The sequence below is a fragment of the Dermacentor andersoni genome, chromosome 3, assembly GCF_023375885.2.
Source record: "Dermacentor andersoni chromosome 3, qqDerAnde1_hic_scaffold, whole genome shotgun sequence".
Classification (NCBI taxonomy): Eukaryota; Metazoa; Arthropoda; class Arachnida; order Ixodida; family Ixodidae; genus Dermacentor; species Dermacentor andersoni.
The window spans coordinates 115,327,580-115,344,852 of record NC_092816.1 but is presented as its reverse complement, the minus strand read 5'-3'; the positions used below and the strand labels follow the sequence as shown (position 1 = coordinate 115,344,852).

At 44.5% G+C, this 17,273-nt stretch overlaps 1 protein-coding gene and 1 long non-coding RNA gene across 4 annotated transcripts in view; both read right to left on the bottom strand.

The window, feature by feature from the left end:
* mRpL51 (mitochondrial ribosomal protein L51) overlaps positions 1-9,479 on the bottom strand; it is a 34,624-nt gene extending 25,145 nt beyond the window's left edge. Inside the window, exons 1-2 of one of the 3 annotated variants that reach the window (XM_050186083.3) lie at positions 9,434-9,479; positions 2,054-2,191 (exon numbers count right to left, since the gene is read on the bottom strand). In XM_050186083.3, the coding sequence (XP_050042040.1) occupies positions 2,054-2,183 (130 nt within the window). In that variant the 5' untranslated portion in view covers positions 2,184-2,191; positions 9,434-9,479. Of the gene's footprint in view, positions 1-2,053; positions 2,192-9,294 lie in introns of all 3 variants that reach the window. The other 2 variants (XM_050186073.2, XM_055074845.1) reach the window with 2 other exon arrangements.
* Positions 9,480-12,154: 2,675 nt separating this feature from the next.
* LOC126539317 (uncharacterized) lies at positions 12,155-16,073 on the bottom strand. Its single transcript, XR_011893430.1, has 3 exons — positions 15,965-16,073; positions 13,781-13,870; positions 12,155-12,322 (listed from the first exon to the last, which is right to left on the bottom strand). It is a non-coding gene; the product is annotated as an uncharacterized lncRNA (long non-coding RNA).
* Between the last annotated feature and the right edge of the window lie 1,200 nt (positions 16,074-17,273).

Here is a 17,273-nt window from a genome sequence, read left to right as displayed (position 1 = left end):
ATGTATTCAGTAGTCCGAGCATTGTGGGCATGCCCCACTCCACCGTAGCCTTCGCAGTGCAACTCATTGGAGAAGGAGCAGAAGCACTGTAAAGGTCGTGTTTGATTGCCAATAACTACACTTCTGCTGAACGCATTGAAGTATCTTTTGCGGCAAATTATTTCTCAAATAGCCTACTCTAACTTCAAATGCATTTCTCCACTTCGATAAAAATGGTTCAGGCCCCTTTAAGCTCAAGGTTGTCATGTATGCCGAGGTGCATGGCAAGTGAGCCACCGGCCGCAACTTCGGTGTCAAGGACAAGTGTCCATGTGGCTGGGCGAAACAGAAGAGGAGCTCGCCGCAACGAACAAATCTAGGAAAGCATTCCATGGAAAAGCATAAAAGTTTCAGGAACTTGTATTCGTAAACATTTGAACAAACGGCTCGGTCCCGTATAAGGCCTGCACCTCGTCAAAATTGCAAAATAGAATTGCAGACCTTACACGAGTCTATAGGGTAGGTGAGTGAGTAGTGGTGAGTGGGCGAAAGCATGAGAGTGAGTGGGTGCCAGTACCTGTGAATGGAAGTGACTACGAATGCAAGTGAGCGCTAGGAAGTATGAGTGAGGGCGAGTAGGAATGCGAGTGGATACATAGATTGCAAAAATATTGATAAGCGAGTATGAGGGAGTGGCCATTTACTCTGCTGACCTGTGCAATAAGCACATCCTATGTGTCTTCTACTGAATGGACCACTTCATACAGACTAGCCGCCTGCGGCCAAGGTAACAAACACGTGCCCAGACTGTCGCTGGCCTGAACTGCACTGCTCACCTCTTCTGGGAGTGCGACACTCACTCTGCTGCCCGGGCCTGTCATGTGCAGTCACTGGACGCACCACTCGCCAACTACACTACCTGAATAAAGCCAGCGAATGCTACCAACCAAACTGATGCAGTTTTTAACTCGCTCCCAGCATGTGCTAATGGGACGGGCTCGTTAAACCAGCTAGAGCACATCCCCATTATTCCCTTTCTCCTGATAGGCTTTCTTCCATAAACATTTATTCAATCAAACGAATCTAGTTCATGCACCTACACTAGTGGTTACAGAGCAAGTTATTGTGACACTGGTGGCCTGCGTAAGTTTTTGTTCTTGACAGTACACTCCTTGGATGCCTGGATGCCATTTATTATGCAACAGGTGCCCCGTCAGCTGCCTGAAATCAAGAAAGGCCATGCTACGCTGCCCAGCACATGCATGTTGCTTGCTTCTTTCTCCCACTGATAGCAAAGAGCTTCGACATGCAGGATCATGGATGGACCGTTCTGTGCAACTTACAACACTTTTCCACACTACCCAATGAATATGCATACATGTGCAGAAAGCACCAACTGATATTGATAAAGTCAATTCCTTGCCTATACCTTGTTGGGGCAATACGGAGTTAATCCTTGTTTCACAAAACTAATTCAAAAGCACTATATAACAAGATCTCAAAATTCTGTCAGAAAACTTGGAATGCACTACTCTTCTCTGCGCAGATAACGAAAGCATAGACGTTTTGTTTTTCTCGCCTTTGGTTCTCTACACACAAAGCAACTGCAAATTGATACAGAACCATAGCAAGATTCACAAGTAATAAAATCTGAAGAAAACATAGAACATGGTCTTCAAGCATGTTGTGCATTTGACTGACGAGGTTAAACACTTCACCGCAACATACAGAGAGTGAGACACACCATAGCGAGGGAGTCTGGATTAAAGCAGACCCCTTGAGTTTCCTTAAAACAGGCATCCAAAGCGTGATGCACAACCATTTATGCATTCTTCTCACAGCGAAATGTGGATGCCATGGCTGGGTACCAAACTTTATAACAGCACAACAGCATAGCTAGCAAGCCATCATGGTGGGTGCACTAAACCTGACAGGCAGCCTTTCAGCAAAAGCTTCTTTAGATGTGCCATGCACACACGTCGGTCCCGAGAGTTGTGGTGACTGCATCATAGCAGATGTCCGTGGCTCCAAGCACCTGCAAGATCACCCAGAATAGCAGTTCCCAGCAGCTCACCAGGGGGCAGCAGGGGGCTCTCATAGCCCTGGCGTCGGATGTACTTTTTCCGCTCCCAGAAGCGCACCGAAATTTGGACCGGGCTCCGGCCAACGAACCGCTGCAGGGCTGAGTGCAAGATGGTGCTCATGGCTGGGCCTGAAAGTGTGGAGAAAGCCCCCCATTACCAGAGTGACCAATTTCATGCCAACTAGTATAAGCAAATTTCTACTTGTTTCTATGTGGTTCAATACATATTTGAAAAAAATTTTGAGTACTCACTCGACTAACGTGTTGCCCGAGTACTTTTGCCTTAGACTGATTTAGTCCTTGTTGATAGAATTTATATTACTCTATTGATGTATATTCTCATAGAATAAAAAACATCCAATTTAGGACTAATACAAATAATTTCATTCCCACCATCTCCACATCATGTTACATAGGTATAGTTCTGGCCACTGTGCTTAGATCGGAGTTCATGCCACCTTTATCAACTGGACGCATAGTGGCACGACATTGCGCTCCAACATAATTTCATTTATTGAGTGTTCTACTTCAAAATATCCCGGCCACATTTCATTCCACGAGTGTAGCACCTTCTGTTGTTTGGTGTAATAAGGTGGCTTGCAGGAGTCCCATTCATCATCATCATCATCATTTATTATTCCCTTAAGGGTCCCTTCGGGGACATTACATAAGGGGGGGGGAAACAGCGATGTGAAAGTGCCATACATCAGCTCAAAAAAAGAATGCAAACAAAGGCAACAGAAAAATAAATAATAAATTGTAGAAAACATCAGGTATAAACAAAACAATGAAAATATCTCAAACTGAATAGCAATAAATTGAAAGAAAAGTGTACACGTAAATGTGAAACATGCTAAACGTAAGTGGCAAAAAAGAAGAAAAAAAAAATATAGGCGATGACACAAGCAAGACGGATTGCTGGGAGAGGTAACGTGAGGAAAAGTGGCTATTTTGGGTTGAAATGGTCTGATATTAACTGCTCCAGCTTGTGCAGGGGGTATGGTTCCAGTAAAGCCTTGTATCAACTTTTAGACCGCATTTAAAACATACCTGATGTTAAAAACTAAATTGCGGGGAGGTTTAATGTCCCAAAGCCTCATAGTGGGCTGTTGCGGACGCCGTAGTGGAAGGTTCTGGATTAGTTTTGACCACACGAGGTCCTTTATTGCGCACCAAGTGCATGCTACGTGAGTGTTCTTACATTCCGCCCCATCAGAATGCCACAGGGCAGAATGCCCCAGTAGGGATTGAACATGCGACCTCATGCTTAGCATTGCAAAGCCATAGCCACTGCGCTATTGCCACGGCAGGTCATATCTATGATGCGAAATAAAGTGAGGCGTTATGAAACGAGAAAGGTTGTTCATGAAATTTTCCAGCTGCATGGGAGGGCAGCCGTCATCGCAATTCATATAGTCAGGAGTTCAAGTACCCAGCCCTGTCTTTAAAAAAATAATGCAAAAATTTTCTTGCCTATGCCAGGGCTGCTCACAATGCACTAGTGTAAGTGTTACAAAAACCTATGTATACTACAGTACTTTTCCATAATTTGCAAGTGCACTTCTCTGCACTGCACATTTGCCAAAATAATGGCAGTGCCAGTCATCATTCAATGGAATACAAAGTGATAGCTGCACATGTCTGGGATTATCTCTCGTGCATGGTTTCATCACGGGAGCCACATCTGCATTTTCCATGTCATAACACAAGGAAACTTGTGCTTGTGTACACTGTTTGCACAAATTCTTTCATTGCCATTGGTTGGGCTAACTGCCTCCCAGGAGAGCTAGCTTTACAGTTATGAACATGGTCTGTATTGGAAAAAAGCATGCCATATTAATAATGACACGGTATTTCTCAAGGAGTAGTGAACCTCCGTATTCTTGGCACAGTTGACAGGGGCCTTCCAATATAGTTGCGAAGAGGACGGGCCGTGAAATTCAGAGCAAGTATCAACCACCATTGTGAGCAGCTCACTGCCACAAGAACTGCATGTTTCCAGCAAATGATATTGTAATTTCGCAACATTAGTATTCAGGTTCCAAGCCTGCTAGCATATTTCACTGTATACTTGCGACTAGCCATTTTCCATGACCAATCTGCAACAGCCTGTTTTCTTCTAATTAAGAGAGGTCAAACCAAATGCAGCCAAATGACCATGTGATGAACTGCAACTTTGCGCATACATTGAGTTGGTAGGTCGAACAGGAGCAGATATGACTGGAAACCCATGTTTACTAAAGTTTATGAAGACAGTGGCTAATTAGAAGCTTAATTCAGTTTCCCAACTTCGGTTTTAAATGACAAAGGCCTTCCGAGGAAGAGATGCATGCAGAAGGGCAAACTGTAAAAGAAATGAGATCCAAGATATGCACGAACGTAAAATTTATCACAAAGAAAGACCAAAATAATGGAGTGGCAAGCGCGACAGATCAAACTACAAAAGGTGCAGTTGTAGTCTGTAACCAGACTCAAGTTCTGGTTCACGACTGCAGCCATGGGTTCTGATCCAACTTCTGACGGCGTGCAATGAGTAGCAAACCCTGTGCTTGTGGCAGCACAGCCAGGATGGAAAGAACTGTTTGTTTATCGAGAGCCAGAACCATAATAGCCCGACAAATAATGAAGATAGGGAAAGCATCACGGAAATTTATTATTCATTGAAGTGTAGGAACGATAAGCTAAAGAGAAATGAAAGTGAATAAAAAACACACATCCGCCACCAAAGCCTTGAGTGGCGTGGCTGACGCTTGTATCTTGTACAAATAAATAACCAAGGACGCAGAAGAGCAGCCGCCGCAGCCCAATTGGTAGTGCAGCACACGCATGATGCGGAGGTTGTGGGTTCGGTTCCCACCGGTGGCAAGTTGCTTTTTTGTCCGCTTTCGTTTCGCTTTAGTTTATCATTGCTACACTTCAAATAAAAACTGCAAGTAATGTCTCTTATGCTTTCCTCGGCTTCATTATCTGTTGATTACTGTGTTGTGGCTAATGAAAATCAAGTCACTCAGTTCTCCTTCTTTGCATTTGCTGTTTATTCAGTGTTGCCTTCGTAGGCACAAACTTGCACGCTATCTATAATGCAAATCACTGATGCGCAGTCGCACTGATACAATCACTACATGTGTATGATACATACACCAACAGCCACCAACCATGCCTAACTAAGACCTTTTCTTCTCAACATCTTTTCAGATGCCGTGAAGCCGATGGTTCGGCCGCTACAATGGTTTTGTTGCAACTATACCTGTTTCTGTTTTCTTATACCAATGGTATGCCCTCTTACTGTCTTTATCAATCTGCAAAGATCTGTCATAAGGATTTGCAGTGTCCATAAATAAATTTAATATGTCGCTTCATTTCCTTATATAAGCACAAAAGGAAACAAAAAGTACTACATGTTCATGTTTTCATAACACTTGGCAACTCATGGTGAAGAGGCGCCAGAGATGCTAATGTGCTAACACTGGAGACATCAGAATATACTAATTTCACATTGGCGACAGCAAGTACAGCAAGTATAAACGGGAGTCTAGTTCTGGTGAATACGTGTTTGACAAACGTGAGGTGCGTTGTGACGACACGAACCCCACCCTTATGGGGAAAGATATGAACGTGGCTACAGAATCGGCGAATATCGCAACCATCTAGCTGGGTGCCGAGCGTGTTCTCCACCGCATGCCGAGCAAACTTTGTCTTCATCATCATCGCCATCACGAGCCTAATTTATGTCCACTGCAGAATGAAGGCCTGTCCCAGTAATGTTCAAATAAGCATATCTTGCAGTAGCTGATTGCAAGTTATGCCTGTGAATTTCCTAATTTCATTACCCCACCTAGCTCTCTTCCATCCTCTACTGTGCTTCCCTTCTCTCGCCACCCTTTCTGTTAGTTTGAATAGACCGCTGGGTATCTGCCCTGCGCATGATACAACCTGCCCAACTCCATTTTTCTTTATGTCAACTCGAACGTCAGATATACAAGAATATTTGCATTTTGCCTAGGCCATAATGCGGCTGCAGTGGCAGTGAATTGAATCCCCAACCTCACACTAAGCTGCGCAATGCCAGCTCAAGTCAGGTGCAGCAGCTTAGGAAGCGCCTTACCAGGGCGTTCTAGCCATCGATCCGCTTCCTTTTCTTCACGCTATGTGTTATTACGTAGTATACTTAGCAGCGCCTCCAGCACACCAAAGGAGCAATGGGGACACCATAACTCGAACCTGGACGGGCATGCGTGTTGGGGGCTAGCCGAAGCCTCCGTGTGAGCCGAAAGTGTACAAGATCGGCCGTCCGCTAATGCAATGAGCCGATCTTGCATACAAACGCTCCCTGGCACGGGTCCCGGTGGCTCTAACCCACAGAGACCCCTGGTCCCAGCTTTGGTCCCTCCACTGCCCCCTCGGTGTGCAGGAGATCCTGCACCGCATGCTTCACTATAATCCCCTATGCTCTCCTGATGCCTGTGTGAGAGCACACATACACGAAAACAAAGTGATATGGTGTCCATGTTAGGCAAATGCGGCCTTATTTGTCTAACTTTGCTCTACACCCGACCGCCAGTAAAGTATGCTGATACAATGCACATGTTGGAATCTAGCAAAAGTCCTAAACTAAATTTGATATGCACAACTGTGTTTGTTTTCATCTTCTGCAGCTTCTAAACTCATGTTCATGCTTATTCACTGCACAGGTCACAACTTTAATCTTGTGCAATGCAAATGCACTCAAATACAAACACTGAATCGGGCAGACGCGCGTGCGAGACGTTGACGCAGCAATGTCGCAAAGACAAAAGTGACGTACGATACTTGTGGAAGAATGGGGATGAGAGGTGTACAGGAAAGTGCAACACATATCGAAATTCATTAAGTCATCTGTACCCCTTGTTGTCACAGCAGCACACACCCTGTAGTACATGCACAATGACACAAGAATGGTCTAGCGCAAATATAAGAAGTTCAAGAAAACTGCAGAAGTCGCTCCTCCCCAGTGCTCTTAATTTGAAAAGCCTAGGGGTTATCTGGTCAATGTATGGCCTTGCTAATTTGCCCTCAAGAATTTCTATGTGGGTACTCTCATGAATTTGGTTCTTGAATAACATGTGCTATGCCTTTAAGAGGCCTGAATGCATTAGAAACCCATGAAGTAACATTATGTATACAAAATCAAGAAGGGGGCTGACAGATGGAGTAGCAAACATAAGGTATAAAAGTTACAATTACAAGTTTTATGAAATTATTTGCTCTTTAATTAGGAACAGAAGTGTTCTCACTGGCAGCACATTGTCAGAAAACACATAAATTGTGCGCAAACAAAGACGTGACACTGGAAAACCAGGGAAGTAGGCAAAGGAATCTTCGTTTTAAAGGCAATAGTACAGAGAGCAAGATTGGCCAGACGTTTGCCTATTTATAAGAGCTTGCTGTAATATGAAGCCTCAACCTTGGAGATTACATTACTTTATATAATGGTGTTTTACGTTAGAAAACCATGGTGTGATTGTGAGGCACACCGTAGTGGGAAACTAGGGAAATTTACGAGGAGACGGTTAAGCACCTCCTTTGTGACTGTCCCAGTTATAAAGTGGCAAGAAAAGTGATCATGACCTCACTTGAAAAACTGGACAATCGCCCCTTTACAGAGGAATAAGCTCTAGGACACTGATCCAGACGGGCTTCGGCACTCAAGGCCTTAAGGGCTTTGCTGAAGTTTTTAAGGACATGCGAATTGTGCGACCGTCTTTGAGTGTTGTAGCACGTAGTATCGCGTTACTGTGTGAATTTTTCGGTTCCCTTTATTTTTTTTCTTCTTCTTTCTCCTTTTATTCCCTTTACCCCTTTCCCCAGCACAGGGTAGCCAGCCGGTATTTACAATGGCTAACCGCCCTGTCTTTCCTCCCCTTTGTCTCCTCCCCCTTGGGCCACCTGGGGTTCTTTAACACGCACCTAAATCTAAGTGCACGGGTGTTTTATAGCATTTCACCCCCATCGAAGTGCAGTCGCCGTGGCCGAGATTCGAACGCGCGACCTGGTGCTTAGCAGCCCAACACCATAGCCACTAAGCTTCCACAGCGGGTACAACCTTGGAGGTGAAAGCATGGGAATGACTTACATAACCCACATGTAAAGGTTTCGAGGAGGAGCAAAATGAAGGAAGAGAAAAAGAATTTGGTGTCACAGTGTGAGATAGCGAAAATTCAATCTGCGAAGAAACAAATGAATTAAATATACAGTCAACATGCTGTTGTTAGCAGTGGGCTCGACGTTCACGGCCGTAGAAGAAACGAATGAATTATATATAGTCAACATGGTGCTGCTAACAATGGGCTGACGTTCACGGCAGTAATGTTAGATAATTTTTTAAAAAAAAGCTAGCATATTCAACGAAGTCAATCTTGAAGAATGTCGAAAAACCAATGGAAACTCAACATCGTAAAACAGCGTAGAACAGGTCGAAACAAACTTGCACTTGCACATCGAAACGAAACAGTCGCTGAAGCTGAACATTCGGCGATCTGAAATACGCATAAGCGCTAAGCAATAAACTTCAGGCCCATTCTAAAGTGTAAATGGCCTAAGCTAAAAAGGAAATTCTTTTGCCTCCACATTTGTTTCCAAATCTCATGCCCTGTATACTATGGAAAAATACAGGCTTGCGGAGGGGATCAGTGGAGGTGAGCAGAAAGTGCAGGGGAGCAGATAGAGGCTAAGTGCTTTACACGCATCTCCTGTGTACATCGAGCCATGAATAATGAATTATCAACTATAAAGTTGCCGTTCTTTTTCGTATTCATATTACTCTGTTGCACCTAAATTGTTTCTACTTATAAGGTTGTACAATGATTCTTGTATTCAATCCACGTATAATTGTAATGTATGCTATGTATGTGTAATCCATGCTATTGATATTTGTGTATAGTATATTTTATGACATGCTGCCTCACCGTTGAACAATGTATGGGTGACAGGGCCTTAGTCAGGCAGACAATGTTCTGCCTTTAGCCTTGCCATCCAAGACCTTCACTGTGTCTAAATCAATGTTGAATAAAATAAATAATGTTACGAAAGCTGCAACCACACAACTGACGAACTCAGCGCGAATCATTTTGCTCAGTCTGCAAGTAGACACAAATCAAGCGGATAATCGAAGGTTAGGTTACGTCCTAAACTAGAGCGTACTGAAGAAGCGTAGAAAGGTACTGCGCGTGGTAATTCAATAGGATGGCCGTTACCTCAATACCTGTCCCTTGCGTTGCTGTCGATCACAGCCACCACTGGTAGCAATTCTACAACGTTGGAGGGCAAGCCACATACAATAAACACCAACAATTTTAGATATAAAGCCGTTGATTTACACACATGGTAACACACCGGCCAATGTGCGCGTCGAGCTCGTTATTTTCCCATGTGCGTCCGCTCTTGAAGGAATGATGATGATGAGAGATCATTTCAACTGATTCTAGCCAAACTAAATCCATAGAAAGCATGGCCTTTGAGATCTCTGTTCGTTTCCCAGTAGCGGCCGTATCTGGGGCGCACATTATTCCACCTACAGCTGTGGTAGCAAATACGCATATAAAGAAAGCAATTGGTTATTGATATTAGATCCTAATATATTTGCAGTAAGTGCTGTGTCATAGATGGTCTCATTGACGTCATGTTTTGCTAGTGCCCGTTGTTGCCAATCCTTGGCTCCTTGCGTTGTCTCTCAACCTTCGCTTTGATAAGTCGCTACTAACGTAAGTATTAGTGCAGGCTCTTGTCTACCCACGCCTTTGAAGCCCTGAGAACGACCTCGGCTTTTAGCTGTGCAGCTCGTTCCGCTTGTCTGAATTCGGGCGAAGAAATCATAGCCCGAAAGCATGGCCTCCGAGAGTGGAAGTCCTTTCATTCATTTGCTCTCGGGGCCGTTCAGCGTTACAGAGAGGAGTGGGTGATTGCTGAACTAGATGCCGCGCTGTTTCAACCAGCGAACGCTGTTATCTTAGATGTCATGTAAAAAATACAGGGCACTCCGAAATTGGTCGCAGTAATATAACGCTTGACGTAATCTGTGTTTTAATCCTACGAATCTGTTCTTCAGCTCGTTTGCTACAGCGAGCATTGCAAGTCATATGACTGCAGCGCTGAACAATTCCTACATTTATTACAGCACAATTAATGATGTTACCGTCATTGCGAAATCGAAATTAAGTGATCCTCTGAACAGCATTAAGATCAGAAATAATTCCAAATCTTCGCCACATACGCAATAAAGGTAATAACGGCCTGCAACCGTTGTTCTATGTACCTGAAGAAAATTAACACGCAGGTAGCTTGCGTCTCCAATGGGCTACGTCTTCAACAATGTACGTATTAAATGTATTTTCTCATTTCTATTTGTGTTTTTAGTCATAACTATATTTATCATATGTATATTTATGTTATTTCCGGCAGGAATTCTTCTGCAGCGCATGGAACAAAAACAGCGAAAGAAACGTCGGACAAGAACTGATATCGAGACAAATAGAAACACTGCCTGAGAACCGCGCGCAGGTTTATTTTTTCGCGACGAGAAAGGTATACGCCGAAGGAACTGGCCTACAGGGCTTAGGTACAGAACTGAGGTTAAAGAGCGTTCATCTGTGCGACAGAGTAAAAGTCGAGGCAAGCAAGCCTGAGCCGTGCGACAGAAAACGCGCGACGATGTCTGTTCCGCGTCGCAAGTGGCTTGCGATTCGCTGGTACGTCGGGAAAGCCCCGGAGCGGTGCTCAAATGGCGGCCTCAGAGAACGCGCAACCTTCCTGAAGTTCGTCCTAAATAAGTATACAGCACACCTGGTCTAGAACTCTCGCTGCTGTGGATGCTGTCCGTTTTCGATGGTGGGACTCCCATTTTTGTTTGGGCACCACGACCAGCGCACTCGGTAGATTTTCGAAGCACCGTACATAGGAAACCAGTGAGCAAGCCGTCAGTTATGCTCTAACAGGAAGGGTTCGCCTACTTGAACAATTAATTCGCTTTATTCTGGTAGTTCTCGTTTTTTTTTTTTTTTACTTCCCTAATCTTGAAACCCGTCCTCAGACTTTCAGTCGTTCGCGCCCCTTAGGTGCGTCGCCATCAATCTCCCTTCTCGTCGCGGCTCGTCTAATATAGGCAATCACTGGTGTCTGCTGTGGCGCTTACTCGTCGCCCTCAGCCCTGTGCGGGACAGGACAGGAGGGGGTCGATACTTCACCGCCACTGAGGTGATCCATTCCCCCCCCCCCCGCCTCCACACGTCCCACTTCTGGTATTAGGGAGTTTTAGAATAGGGGCCCCAATATTTTGGGGCCCCAAAGAGCTTTGCGGGTGTTAGCATTGGGGCACGCAGGAGTGAAGAGTTTTAGAATAGGGCTTTGCGTTTGCAGATAGCGTCTTGCGCTGACAGCGCCACTACGGCGTCTAAAAAAAACGATTAAAAATAATTAAATAAAATATACCATCTTATGATATGAATAGTGATTTTGACTTGCGTGTATTCGCGTTTAATTACAATTAGAGGTTATTCTTCAAGCAGCAAACAATTAGTTGTGCTTAGTTTGCAGCAACAAAACCACCTTTACGTGCCTTCACCAGCCAAGCTTAGCCGTGTTAGGCCTACGAGCCATAAAATCCACACTCGAATTCGGAATCAGCGGCGCCTAATGAATCAATCTTGATAACACACGCTAGTTGAGAGAAAGCGATAACTGCAGTCACTTCTCCTAGCTTGCGAACTTCACGCATTACCGCGAATCGAACCCAGTTTGGTGCTAGGTTAGAGCCGTCGCTTCGATGGGTGCCGCCATGTTTGTTGACGCAAAGCTTTTGGGAACGCTATTTGAGCTCCCGCTAAATCGGTGAAATAGCGTTCCCAACGCAAAACCCAAACGCAGTTTGCGTCTCGCGCATGCGCAGTGGCTTCGACGCTATTTCTTTGGGGCCCCAAAACGTTTGGGGCCCCTATTCTAAAACTCTCTATTAGTGTCTATATAGAGCTGCGGCCGTACGTAAACGTCGAGTAATTGTTTTTTATTGACAGCAAATGCAGCGTGCCGCTTCAAGTTCAGAAAACATAAAAGCACAGCACGGCTTCTTTATAATAATTTATTGCTGGTCATTTCATCCGATTCTTCTACGCGCATATGCCGATCCACAGATCCGCGCAAATCGACTCGTCTTTGTGTCGTGCCAATTTCTTCGGATCGGACGGCCACCCATATATGTTGATGCGCAATAGGTGCCCACAGTTTTGCAACCTGAAAGGAAATAAATCAATACAATTATGTGCATAGCTTCAAAGGGCTCGCTTGATGCCAGCGCTACAAGCACTGACCACGACGACTTAGCCGAAGCAGTCAGAGCAATTGCTAAGCTATTGACCTCTAGTGTTAAAGTCCTTCCTACTACGGTTATCGCGATGTCACTCTTTAGCGGAAATCTCGCGCGCATTCGTTATAAAGAGCGCAACGCCTGTGCACGCGCGCTTTGCACACTAAATGCCCACGTGAGTCCCTAGCAAAACAATAACAAACACGTATTGTCAACCATTCTGCTGGCCCGCAACCCATGACCTTAGGAGGAAGCGGATAGTGAGGGAAAATCAAATATTCAATCCTTGTTAATCGCCGAAGCCCACAAACACAGTAAAGCTTTAACAAATGCGTCTGCGATGTGCGAATTCACTCCTAGTGTCTACGTCGAAGACCGACATTTACTTGACGCCGTAGGCAGGTAGGATTTTGCGAAAAAATATCCAAGACTCTAGAGTGAGCTGCTTTAACTTAAGACTGAGGCGGCCTATAGATTTATTCGCGTGACCTTTAATGTATGTTGTATAACAAAATGACAAATGGGCCTTTTTCGGACCACACATGAATATTTGTACTCCCAGAGATTTCATTCCCCTGTTTCCCTATGACAAAATTAACATTTATCATTAGTCCGAATTACAATATACAGTAGTGAACAAGTAATGTACAGTACACAGAAGTGAACAAAAACATTATATTTTACATTTGGGTCTGATACGCTCAACTGCTCCAAATATTGGTGCTGCATAATACCTGACTATTAGCGTGGGGCAATAGTTTATCGAACACGCACTGCCACCCGTACTTTATTCATATCACAAACCCGTCTGCTGTATTTTAAGAGATAGCAGAGATGTATCAAGAGCAAACCGTAATATTAACCAGTAGAGTATTAAGTAGAGAAAATACGTGCGCTCTGGTTAGGGAAATTTGAGGGAAAGGTCGGCAGCTTAGCAGGACAAGAGGTTGCGCTTGCTGCTACAGGTTTAATATATCAAGATATCAAACGACGAGAAAGAAGAAAAAACGCGCACTCATTCACTCGCACAGTAACTCGGAAAGGGGCAGCAGTCAGCACCATGAAAAGAACAAGGTGCAAAGTGGAGCTTTATGGCATAAAAAAAAATGTCCATCTCTGTCCTCTTGGGTGTTCCATAGATATAGAGGTATATGTAATGCGCCGACACACGTACAAAGGCTATATGTTCAAGAAACGAAAGGCTTGACAGTTAAATATGACGAGCAGAGTGCGATTTTTAAGGGAGAAGCTTGAATTAAAGGGCCGTGCATAAATTGAAGCATGCATCATTCTACACCGCACGATGCTTGTCTATACTATTTCATGACTCGGAAGGTTCGCTGCGCCTATGTTCATTGAACTTAACAAACGCTTGTTGCGCGTACCTGTTGCCGCCGTGTCCTACTTCTTGCACTTGTCGCAAGGGCATCCTCCCGACGCGCACTTGCACTGCGTGGTGCAAACGCACTTGGGGTCTGCGGGAAGAGAGAAAGCGAATTTACAGAGAGGAAGTACGGGTGATCAGAGAAATGTGAACAGCGGGATTTCATTCAAGCATTCAACACGTAGCATCGAGACTAAGATTTACTGATCGCGCCAAAAGGCCCTGGGCTACAGAAAGGCTCTCGATTAATTTCCACCACCTGAAATTGTTTAACGCGCACCCCAAAAGGGGTAGAAGAGAGTTTTTTTTATTCGTCACCCATCGATCCTGAAACCTGTTGTTCGGCAGCGGAATACAGTATCCACTGAGCCAACGCGGAACGATAAGAGAGGGCACGCGAAAAGTCGGGTGACGGCAACCGGTACAAATGGAATTCGATTCTAGTCTTTCGGTTCAATACGGTAGTGGAGTCAGGTTTGTTCGCTGAAGAATACCATATTGGACAGGGGCAAAGTAAAAGCTACGTGCCATCACAGCTTGCGATGAAATCGGGGGAAATTAGGGCCCCGATTAAGTTACGTGACCACTGCGCAAAAAGCGGGAACTCATTAACGCTCACGAAACCGTTCTAAATCTGAATTGATTTGCGGGGATAGTCAACTCTGAATCTTTCCCCTGTATGGTTACAATTACGGGAAAGGAAAACGAAAGAAAAAGGCTATTAAGCTAGCGAACGAAGTCAACAAAATTCATAGGATGTATTTTGAATATGCAAGGCGCAATTCGCATAGCGCGCGAGGTACACTTTCAGTGGCTCTAGCTTTGCGTCCTCTGTCCAGTGTCTGTTACTTTATTTCAATATTAACTGGCATCTTTACCGTTTCCTCTGAGCCTTTTGTGCAGACATGTATGCCTGTGTTGTAGTTGTTAGCAAGGACTAGCTGCTCAATGGTTATAGCGGCTACTGGTTTTATCAATCACATGCGATTATATTCGCTGAAGTAACTATGAAGTAATTCAGGAACTACTCGAATGGAATTAACACGCACACGTACTCTTCGCTTCAATTCCCTAGAGTACGTGTGAGGAAGGAAAAGAAAAGACGAAAAGTAACGGTTCTCTAAAAAATAAACAAATCCGTTCTCATTAAATTTCATTAGCGCAAGCGACTAAAGGCTGCCTTCTTTTAGTTAGTTTCTTAAAACCTATTGCTATTCAAGTCTCTATATTGTCTTTTACCGATTTATTGTATCTAAAGAATAATAAACTGAAGCTGAAACTGGGAGTGGAGTATGCATCTACATCATCTACTCGGGTAAGAACCTTTTTTTTTTGTTTGTGAAAAGAGTGAACGCTGTTCATAGCGCATATATTTGTTCACCGAAGCACGCCATACAGCTGGTGAGGTTCTGTATATAGTACACGCTAGTGTCGCTATCACCACTATTGAGATTCGGTTAGGTAGTGCAACCATGTATTACAGTTGCACCCCGTGCCCTCCATAGCGTTAGATACGACTGGGACAAGAAAGCTTTTCACAAGGATGCGCGAAGACGACGTGCGACTCGGCTTCCGGATCGAAGAGCAAGCACACAATGTGCGACGCTTTCTTCAGGCTTCTAATTCTCTACTTCAGCAGGATTTTTGCGAATGTCGCGCTATTCACACACACACACACATATATATATATATATATATATATATATATATATATATATATGTGTGTGTGTGTGTGTGTGTGTGTGTGTGTGTGTGTGTGTGTGTGTGTGTGTGTCAGCAATACACTTGTGGACATTGTCACGTTTCACGTAAGCCAATATTCCTATATCCCACATGTTCGCTTCAAATGTTTTAACATTTAGCGTTTTTACGCAACTGTGCTATCTGCCTATTTGTTGCGCAGATTTACTTATTATTCAAACTTGTGCATCAGTTTCTTTTAAGCTTAGCGATTTTTAACTACTTTTATAAAAATGAAAGTGCCACAAATGAACATTTTCCACCCTACAACTAGCAGTATTCAGTGTTTTGTCTTAAATGCAACACATTTCAATGAAATCGGTTTGGCGTTAGTGTAATTAAAGCGTTTCTCCGTTTCACATTACATCGTAACGGGGCAGCCGGAGTTGGCCCCAGACTAAAAGCATTCCTTAAACTGAAGAGGTCGATCTATAAAGTAACTTACCTCCACACTTGCAGGCACGGTCCATGGTTCTCCTTGCTGTTGGATGTCTCCCGGATCTTCCTTTGCCGTTGGCTCCGTTGGCTCCTTGCTGCCGGTACTCTTTTGAACAGCGCGCGGCGTCTTTTATGGGCCATATCAAGCCGGCGAGGAGCCGTGTGAAAAAAGCGGCTGATTGGCTTTCACTCCAGTGGGGCCGTGTGCACGCGGAGCGTGCCGTGCGCAGAATGTTTCAACCAATGGGGACAGCGCGTTCGACGGCGGCGCATCTCGAGGCGCGGATGCGATAGATGAGAAACAGAGGTAGTGAAACCACTCGGCGCACCAAGCAAAGCGATGCCCTTGAAATCCGAGATTGCCATTGCTGCGATGCGGATCTCAGAGGTGGTCCACTGCTGTTACAGAGAAAGGCTACAGCGTTCCGTTCAATAATTCGATATCGTGTACTTGTTCTGCTGCAGTTTCGTGGATAACAGCGCGTCGATCAAGCATTCTACCGTTCCATTCAATACATACTCTATTACAGAAGCCAGGCAGTGGTGGGCCGCTGCTTTTCGGATAATTAAGATGTTAACTGTGCAACACGTCATATTCATGAGTTTATGAGGAAAGGGATAACCCAATCCGTGCCAACGTTTTTACAAGAGCTAGTGCCCAAAACCTCTTGTCTCGACGAATACAAATTGTCGATTTGTCCCCATCTTCCAAGTTTCCTCTTTACGTTTTCATCCTCGAAAACACTTCACCAATCTTCGAATTTCTTGTTTTATATATGCCGCGCGAGAATAATTGAAATATTAAATTGTTCCATTCAGTCCTTAAGAAAACCGTTAAAAACTTCGGTAAAGAAAGCAGCTACTACGTCGAAAACATATTCTCATTCTTTGTTCCATTCCATTTGTTTCCCTGTACGAGTATTTACACAAAACTATATAGAAGGTGCAGTTAAAGAAGAGAAAAACAAAATCTTGGCAAAACCAATCTTGAACAGTTGTCGAAGCTCTTGCGCCGCCTCCATAAGTCGACAAGGGTGAATCCTTGCGGCAGAATCAGTCATTCAGTCTCTGGAGCGTCTAATGTGCGCGAAGAGTGGTTTCACTTAATAAGTGTCTTATCCGATGTTATTCATACGTCCGTGCCATTCCATGCTATCAGCCAATGGCCGATATTTTCGCGCACGGCACGCAACAACACACGGCGCCTGTGACGTGGAATCAATAGCGTGCGTTTTGCACGCAGCTCCCGCTTTGCGCAAGAACGATTACAAAACCGTGGCGCGCAGTTCAAAAGCAGCATCGGGAAAAAGCTCGCG